The sequence below is a fragment of the Rosa rugosa genome, chromosome 6 (genome assembly GCF_958449725.1).
Source record: "Rosa rugosa chromosome 6, drRosRugo1.1, whole genome shotgun sequence".
NCBI lineage: Eukaryota > Viridiplantae > Streptophyta > Magnoliopsida > Rosales > Rosaceae > Rosa > Rosa rugosa.
In genome coordinates this window covers 30,001,782-30,011,569 of record NC_084825.1, presented here as the reverse complement: position 1 = coordinate 30,011,569, position 9,788 = coordinate 30,001,782, and the positions used below count along the sequence as shown (strand labels likewise).

Below are 9,788 nucleotides of genomic sequence, written 5' to 3'. Positions count from 1 at the left end.
GGGAATGAATATTTATTGCCTCTTGTTGGGCTCGTTCTGATCGGCATCAAATGTTTGGGCCGGGTTAGGTTACGAGTCTGAAACAGTGAAACTGTATCTGAGGCTAATGCTTCCCCAATTTTACCAAAATTAGGAGTCTCTCTCTCTCTCTCTATAAAGACAATTTTACGTTGTTCTCTCAATGAGATGGGTTCTTTATTTAATGATTTCGGACTACTACGTGGCATTGTCATGTGATACTCTGAGTCAATAATATTACTCGAATTTATTGGAAAGCATTGCAGGGAGTGAAGAAGAAAAATAATTATGGGAACCGATCAACAATAAGTACATGTCATATGAACCAATAACATTAATCCGGACCACCACATGTACCATGATTTAGGACTATAAAATAATTTTCTCTTCCAACTCATCTTCTATGGATAAAGTGACGTGACACATGAGATTCTATGATCTGATCTCTTTGTTAAGTTCCATGATCTGATCTCTTTATCAAAACTTCTATGAATAATCTGTAACTCTTTGTTCAGTTCCATGGTCTCTTTGTTATTTTATTTATTTATTATTATTATTATTATTTTTTGGAAGAGGGGATCGATTAAGGCCCCGTTTTGGATTGCTTCGCTTTTTAAAAAAATCAGCTTTTGTTCAAAATTTTAGATTTTATCTTGTTTGGTAAATAAATAAAAAGCAACTTTAATTGAAAGTTATAGGTCACTGGCAGCAGATTTTAGAAGCAGCCCAGAGGTTGCTTTTAGAAGCTGTTGTTGATTAAAACACGCTCTGCAGTTGTTTTATGTATTGACAGCACTTTTAAAAATATTATTTACCAAACACAAAACTGTTTTAATTCACAGCTGATTATTCTCACAACACAGCGGCAGTAGTTTTTTTTAAAAGTTACAGCAATCCCAAACTAGCCCAATGGGCTGTAAAAAGAAACACCTAACTAGTTTGATGGACAGATCCATACAGACAAAAACTAAAAAGGAAAATTAATTTTCTCTTGGACTCCAAGAGAGTCAGTATCAGAAAATTAATCCTTAAAACAATAAAAGCTAAAACATAGGCCCGATAAGAAGCCCAGCCCGCTGGCGAAACCCTAGTTGCTGCTGTCCAGTTTGCGCCGTGAGCCACTCACCGTCACTGAGGTGCCGCCGGAAACAGAACACCCAGAAATTCTGTCATGATAAACCAATTCCAAAATACAGATCAAAGGAGAACCAACAACCAAAGGGATGAGATCCCTCACAAAAGCATCATTTTCTCCACCAATGAGACCAAGAAGTAACCATGGCTGCCGACAAGGATCTGAGATCAATGACATAGAACTAGATGAAGAACAAAAATAGTAACAATGGAGAATGGGGGGGGGGGGGGTGAAAAACCCATGCGTGAGCACCCATACTTGTCTAGGTAAGTGACATGCACTTTGTGATCGCAGCCATAAGGACCCTCTTGGAGGTTCTGGGTAGAGATAGGAGATGTGTTGTGGGATTGATTGATTTTTGACCTGAAAACGTATGGGATTGTTTGACAGTGAGAGGAAAAGAAGAGAAAAAACGAGGAACAGAATCCTCCCATGCTGGACATCGCCAGAATTACACCACAGATGGTAACAAAATCACCACAAGGGTGAGAAAGGAGCTGGAACAGCTTGATGAAAGAGATGAGTAGTGGGAATGGAGAGAAATTGGGTAAAAGCCAGAGTTGGTATGGCCTCTCCCAACTCTTCCACTGTCGATCTAGATCCAGAAGGATCAAGATCTGGGTGAGAGGGGGGAGGCGGGTTTGAATTTGAGATCTTGTTTCTCTCTCTAGTTTTAGATAGAGAGGCTCTCATGAATTCCATGGTCTCTTTGTTAAGTCCCATGATCTAACACTTTCTGTACGGTGTATTACTAGCTTAAAGAAGGCTTGTAATTCTTTTTCTTCATAGATACTGTCGTTTTCACTAAAAAATTAAAATACAGCATCATATTTCAAAATTATGCAAATTTTTCGCATTGCAAAAAAGAAAAGAAAAATATGCAAGTTTTTCCCGACTTTAAATAAGGCATTTATCTCTGATAAAATGTTGGTAGATGTCTTAATTAGTTCATGTCCCATTTGACCAATGAAAAAAAGAGAGTTGTCATTTAGTTGTACACATTATTAAGTTGAATATAAGATTTCAAGACTTATTGCATTAGACCAAATAATCGCAAAACTTACTGCATTAGACCAAATAATTGCATGTTTTTTTTTAGAGAAAATGTTAACTCTTTTATCGATCAGTGAAATTTCACACAACGACCCTTCCAGTAGGATTGTTAAAAAGACTCGTTACCTAAGCAATTCAACCTATTAACAAAGCCTTGAAGCACATCCAGAATTACCCTACACTAATTCAAAGCATAGACAGTGAAAGTACTTTTAACGACATATCTCAAAGCTGAGAATGTGCTGACTCCTTCTCCAAAAGAAAAGAAAACACTAAAATTTCAGTCACCTAATACCAACTAAAAAAAATTAAAATTAAAATTTAAAAAAAATACAAACCCTAATTAGGCCCTAACAGACCAAGGCCCAACACTGGATCCCAAACCTTAAGACTTGAAGCCTAGACCCAAATGAAGGTCCAAACCAAACTAAAATGGCTAGGGCCACCCAATGAATTGGGCACAGCCGCCACAAATCTGACGCTGCCGCTAGTGTTGCCTTCATAAGCATCAATGCCACCAGTCCTCAAATCCATAACCAGGCTTAAAACACTTCGTTGATGTTGATGTCGCATCCCTGTATCCACAGCGCCACCCCAATTCCTAACTGATATCGCGATTCCTGAAGTTAGACCACGTTCCAGACCACCATGGTCCATGGCAGCTCACCACCATACCAACCCCAAATGCCACCCCCTATGAAAATAGCATCAGTATCAGTCCCTTCCATTGCCCCATGTCAGATTAGACTCGAATGCCAAATCCTGTGAGGCCGCAAAATCTAAATGGATTCGAGACCGACCCGATCTTAATCCTAGATCCAAGGATCCCATAACCATGAGCGGCAGCTCATCGTGACTGAGAACCACCCTCAGCCAGTAAACTTGACGAGGCCAAGGATAATTAGGCTAGAGCCTAGCTAGAAGAAGCTCCACTAAAATGGAGAAATTGCAGGCGCTCTGATCCCGTGTGAGGCGATGCTCCCAAACCCTGGCACTTTGCTAGGTATTTTCATCAAGTGTGTTTTTATGTATGATCTCACTTATGATACATAGCTATATCAAAGCAAATGGAGTAGCCATTCGACCAGTCTTTGCTAATCGGTGCTTGTTAGAATATATAGATTTTGTGGAGACTATTGATACTATTTCAGGATGTTCTCTCGATGCTTATTATAATTTGGGGTTCAGGCTTCACATTCTCCCCTTGTATTCTGCAGTTTCATTAATCAAGACTCTAGGGTAGCTGCACCAAGCCCATTTCAGAGGGGGGGGGGGGGGGAACAAAAAACAACAACAACATAGCTATATTTTCCAGGTGAGAATAGTACTAATAATCGCATGTTCTTCCAATTATACTAGAATCGATACACAAGTACATTACTAATCAATTATCTACGTGGCTTTCTTGTTTCACTAATAAAGCATTTTAGGCATTCTTCAAGTTGACCAAAAGCTCTCCTCTATAAAAGGAGAACAATTCCATCGCTATTTTCCATTTTTGTTGCTTATTAGATTCAATTTTTTTCTCTCTCTCGAGCAAAGCCCTAGGGTTTCTTTCACTCTGGTTTTCTTCTCCGTCCGGCGGCACGTCCTAGCGGCGTCGTCGTCGGACGGGACCGTTTGGTTTAGAGGCTTTCGTGGCTGCTGTGTTGGTTGGTGGTGAGGCCTTGGGTCTGGGTTCCGAGGTAAGGATGGGGAAGGTTCGTTCTGATGACCGGAAGCGAGTTCTGAATCGATGGTGGCGGATGGGGTTGAAAGGGAGATGCAGGCGGCCTACACTGCTACGCAGCACCGAGGCTCGATGGAGTAGTGGGCGGCGCGGCGAAGGGCAGATGGGATCGGCTGTCTTTCTATCTTGGGGAGATCGATCCGATCTGAGTCGATCGGTGGTGCCATACCAGATCTGGTATATGGCCAATGATGGTCGGCTTCTCAGGTCCGGTGAGCCATGTGGTTTTCATAGCGGTGCTTCGACGGCGGTGAGGGCTCAATGGGCGAATGGGGGTGGTCGAGGGACGGTGGGGATGCGGCAGGAGATCGCTTGGGCCGGGTGGGGCCTTCCCACATTATTGGACGGAGCTTGGGCCTGGGTTCTTGTGCTGGGCCCAATCTGGGCTGGGTTGATTTTTAGCTATTTTATTTTTTTAATTATAGTTTATTGTCTGCTTTCAATAAGTTCCAACATTACATGGTTTGGAGATGTGGGCGTTGTCCCGGCCTGCGCACCTTGCGTGCCATGTCTGCTCTAGGTAGGCAGCGAGTTTTTTGTTTTGTCAAATGGTCGCAGCCTCCTAGTGGCAAAATGAAACTTAGTGTCACCGGGTTCTTTTTCCGGTGGCAACATACTGGGAAAGCTGATAGTATTCGTAATTTATGGCTCCGCGTGAGCATTGTCTTTCCGGTTTGTCACCACAATTGTAAAGCGATTGGAGTAGCTTATAGTGCACTCTTCGCTAAATGGTGCTTTTTAGAATGCATTTTATTAGGTGAGACGCCTGTTATTATCTCAGGTGATTCTCTTGGTGATTATTGTAATTTGGGGTTAAGGCACTATGTCCCCCTTATGTATTCTATGGTTTCATTAATGGATAAGGTGTAAGGGCACTTGCACTGCCCTCCTTTCTTTCAAAAAAAAAAATAAAAGGAGAACAATTTTGTGACTTGTAAAGTAATGAGGTTCATTGAATTTATTAAAAAGAAAAACTAAAAATTTAACCTAACCTCTAAAATTCGTGTTCAATTATACAAAAACTACAAAAAATAACACTCTTTCCTTATGTAATCACAAGCATTATTACTCAAATTCCATTTTACGGATTGTATCTATTTAATTCTAGAGACTAAACGGTTTTCAATATCACTATTTTTTTTTTTTTAATCATTGAAGAAAAACTTAGGATAATTGATCATATGAATTTCGACATTAAATTAAATCAATCTTTTCTTGTTTTATGGTTAATTTTACTAAGCAGAGGGCTTCTAACATACATAATTTCTAATACCAAAATCTTAGGTTTCGTGGAGTAGTGTTGCAGCTGCTTCGCGGATCCTCCGACTGCGAAGTCTGCGATTAGAACGTTTCGCCGTCGGTCCTTCAGGCAACAGCGGCGTGCGTAGTGGCAATATTTTGGCCGGTGTCGAGCTCGGTTTCTCGTACCGAGTTCAGATCCTTTTCTTGGGTGTTGGTCGTAGTCAACGTTTGCTGGTGTAAGGTAGTACCAGGTTTTGGTCTTCTTGTGGAAATGGTGTAGAGCTCATCGGTGCGATCTGTCTTGATGGAGGCGGCTTGGAATCTGGTTCTCTCAAGGCAGTGGGGTTGTGTAGCAATCTTCCGGTTGTGTTGGTGGCCAGGTTGGGCCGAAGGTGGGTGCATTCCAGTTGTTCTGATGGTTAAGAGTCGATGGTGGCCGCCGGAGTAGTGATAGGCAGGCTGCTTATTTGGAGGATAAGCTCCGACCGAACCTAGGTGGCAGAGATGGAGGGCTTGGGTATTGAGCCTTTGGGCCCCAGCCTTTTTTGGCTGTAGCCATATAGCCTGGTGGGCTGGGCTGTAGGGCTAGCCCATCTCTCTCTCATTCATTCATTTGGGCTAGGCTGGGATTAGGTCCTTTAGGGGAATGGCACTTTCTGACTTTAACTGGGCTTGTGGTGGCCTTCCCTGTTGCATTATGCTAACGTACAACATAATTGTGAGGCGATTGCATTTAGTATTTGGGAGGATGAGTCTTGTTTTGGTTGGGTTTTATTTGTGCTTTTTAACTTAAATTTTTTTTGGTTAGTATTTCTTTTTAGTTAGCTAACCTTTTAAACAAGTGCTCATTTTCAATTTGCATGTATATATTAAGTACCAGTTGTTAATGTGGTTACTGGTCTGGCCGGCTTCAACACTATAATGAAACTGTTTTGACAATCTGATCGATTACGCTAGCTTGATCTAATACGACCATTTTTATTGATATTTATTATCAATAAAATATTTGCATTCCCCCTCAAAAATAAAACATACATAATTTCTACCCATCCTAGCATTTGATGACCAAATATTGAGAACTTTTGGGATTCTTCTTCTCTAGGGAATTGAGGCCGCTTAATTGGCTCAAAGAACCACAGGTGATGATGGAGGCCAACTCAGTTTTTGATATAGAAATGAGATTCAAAAATTTAATAAAATTCGAACTTCTCATTAACAATAACCATTATATAAACGTAAACTCTACCTCCTTCATCTATGATCACACAAAGTCAACAAAATACACAAAGTACATGGTCAAATTATTAAGAATCCAACAGCAAAAACATAATGAATAGCACTGCCTCCTCCCTAGCCCATAACTGCCATCAAGGTTGCCAACGCAAGTGGAACCCCAACCAAATTCATGTGAAGACTACTCGCTGGTGATATCTTAGGCGGTGGCGGTGGCGGAGGTGGCGAGTCATTATTGGCAGGAGTTGTGGTGGTGGGTGGAGGTGGCGTGGCGGGGGTAGTAGTAGGCGGGGTGCCACTTGGGGTGCCAGCCGCCACAACATTGACCAAAAGCTTCATGCCACTAGCACAGTGACCTGAGATAGGGCATATGTAGTAGCTTGGACCAGCTTTGGAGAGGGTGATTTTTGTGGGACTATCCTGATAGGTTTTGATGGAATTACTTGAACTGCAACCGTTGTAGTCTGCTAGGTTTACCTCATCAACTTTGTGGCTACTGTCATAGTTGAACACTGGCAAATTCAAAAGCAACATTTTTAGCGTTAGTATGTGAACCTGATGAGCAAAAGTGGATGAAAGTTTGATATCGAAGTGATCGTAAAATACAAGACCAGTTAAAGAGATTAAAGATATTTACCAAGAGTGTCACCGACGGTGAAGGTTTTGCCGGAAGCCCAAGTGTCATAATTTACACCTTGGTTCCATCCCTGGGTATCACCAACAGTCTGCTCAGCTCCATAAACTGCAGCTGGAGCTGCCACCATGAGTATAAGGAAAGCTATTGCCAGGGCCATTTCTATCTCTGAGAATGTTGCAGAGATCAGAGAAAAAGAGGGAGAGAGGTGGGATAAGTGTCTATAAGCACGAACATATATAGGCCAAGAACAATTATATAATATGAAGTGGAAAAGTCATGCACCTACCAAAACATCTTTAGTTGGTTAAGGTGCATAGTATACAATTTTTCTGAAACGAAAATAATTTATATACAGTAGTATTAGTTGGTGTGGACTTAGTGGTTCTCCTTCCTTAGTTATCTGTCTAGATAGAACCCTTCCCCCACCCCATTTTTTGTATTTTTGGCCAGCTCTTTCTACCTACTGCATAAAAGCACGTTGAGACTTGGAACAAAATACGAGGCATTCTCTGACTTTTCTTTCTACCTCTGCCTCTCTGGCTCGAAGCTAATTGGCTGTGGCATATATAGCAAAATGGGTCTGGCTTCAGTTTGTTGATGGCTCAGCCATGTCGTTGTAGTTAGTATTTTCTGTAATTAAACAACAAATCACTAAAATCTGTAATTATAGAATTTGAAGGAATCGCAACCAATCTAAGTGAATTTATGGTAAGTGATTAGAGCACCCACTACCTAAGATCGAGGTCATGGATTCGAGTCATCATGGGGATATGAGTGAAATTCTTTGATCATCTTAATAAAAATTAAAAAGATAAAAATATCAGTGAATTAGAATGAATTTAATGTGGTTTTAGAAGGATGCAAATTTGCAATTTTTTCTTTTCGAAGTATTGGATGCTCAATTCTTACGCAAGTTAACACAGCCTCAAACAACAAAAATCCTAACACAATTCATAAACCTAAATCATGACTATTATCATGAATTTAAGTCACACTACATAGTTCCGTATGCAGTTAATTTTATACATTCGGATCATGTTGCTCAGAATATAGGAAATGTGAAACGTGAAATATATCTTTTTAATATTAGAAAAAGTGTAACTACATATATAAAATTCATCAAGGTTATAATAATGAAGACTTAATCTCCAAACACTCGCTCACCCGATTTTCGCTCCTCAAACAAACTTCCTTCCCCCTTTAATAAGCGCTTAAAATGAGGTCAATGGATCCAACCGGAAATTGGTCTTATATATGGGGCCTAATTGAGAAGTTCTCTCCCATGATTAAGAGAGTTTATTGGACATTTCTTTGCCTCCATCCATACAGCCAAGGGACAATAACCAAAATTTAGGTGGCTTGGTGGAATCTGTTTTAATCTTATATGGACACCATTTCATTCCAATAACGTTTATTTTAGCAGCTAAGCCAGCACTACTAACTTTATGATTGAAAACTTTACACATAAATACAGCTAATTAAGCTGGTCAAGTCTGACGAAGTGGTGTTAGCTCAGTGGTTAGAGCACCCACTACCTAAGATACAGGTCCTGGGTTCGAGTCACCATGAGGGTAGGAGTGAAATCCTTTGATCCTCTTTATTTAAAAAAAAAAAAAAAAGCTGGCCAAGTCCCAAGCCAACCCAATAGAATACATAGAAGCTAAAGGGAGCTCTAAACTTCAATATGTCATTAGATGATATCACCATATATTTTTATCCTTTCTTTATCAAATCCACCTACCAAAAGATAAGGGACATCATTATGTAGAGATTAGGTACATCCATAGCCTCCCATACCCTAGTATCATTTTCTCACTTTCAAATATAGAATGAAACGTATTAGTTATATTAAGAAAATGATTGTTGACTATGTAACTCTAAGAAACCGGTGGAGTTGTTAAGGCGTGCATTAGTTTACTCACTACGAATTTGCTCTTTCCAAATGACAGAATTTTGAAGCAAAAATCAATGGAATTAATTTGCCATTGTCTTGATCGGCACACATTGGTGGATAATAGGATATGAAATTATGAATACCTAGCTAGTTGCATGGTCAATGCTTATTCGAGCTTCGTACGACTCAATAGATTAAGTTTGAACTCTTCTGTCTTTCATTGGTCTTTTCTTGATCCAAGTACAAAATATGCATGATTGGAAAAATTCTTGCACCACCATTTTAAACTAATTTGAAGTTTTTAACAAGTCTACTAGCATGAATTATTAATGATCCATTTTGTTAGTTATGTACGTCGTAAGCTGCAGATAGGCTATAATGTGAAACTTCTAATCTTCTTTTGAAATGGTCATTGTTGTTTACTTGATGATGTAAAGTAGGCTGTGGGAAGTTTTTGGAGCAATTGAAATGATGCAAAGCCGTGCGCAAGGTTTAATTAGAAATTTGATATATGCACAGTATTCATGAGAGACTCTATGGTGCTATTCCGGAAAGGAAATGGCGAGACTTAGAGCTTTAGTCTAACAGAGTCGGTGCATGTCCATTGAGTCTGTCAAAATGGAGAAATTGGAGGGTGTCTTTAGAAAAATGACAATATACCGTGAGAGGCCTTGTAGTTGGGTTATGAATAGATTAATCTGATATCATTCTGGGCTGCAATTCTTATTGTTGACGGAGATTACTTGGCTAATCAGGTCTGGTTAGCTTTGGCTGTGGGATGAGGGATTGACACATGGCAATTTAAACAAGGTTGTGAGCCACACACCATTGACATAACAGGGGATCT

General features: G+C 40.2%; 1 protein-coding gene across 1 annotated transcript; it reads right to left on the bottom strand.

Moving 5' to 3' along the window:
- Positions 1 to 6,366: 6,366 nt before the first annotated feature.
- On the bottom strand, positions 6,367 to 7,343 carry LOC133715974 (uclacyanin-3). The gene is made up of 2 exons (XM_062142695.1): positions 7,048 to 7,343; positions 6,367 to 6,922 (listed from the first exon to the last, which is right to left on the bottom strand). The coding sequence occupies exons 1-2, from the start codon at positions 7,202 to 7,204 to the stop codon at positions 6,528 to 6,530; spliced, it is 552 nt and encodes a 183-aa protein (XP_061998679.1). The 5' UTR covers positions 7,205 to 7,343; the 3' UTR covers positions 6,367 to 6,527.
- Between the last annotated feature and the right edge of the window lie 2,445 nt (positions 7,344 to 9,788).

Excerpts from the sequence above, each read along its gene's own strand:
- LOC133715974 (XM_062142695.1), bottom strand. The coding sequence starts at position 7,204 with ATGGCCCTGGCAATAGCTTTCCTTATACTCATGGTGGCAGCTCCAGCT. Across the intron at positions 6,923-7,047 it reads CACCGTCGGTGACACTCTTG|TGTTCAACTATGACAGTAGC; the intron begins GTAAATATCTTT and ends TGAATTTGCCAG.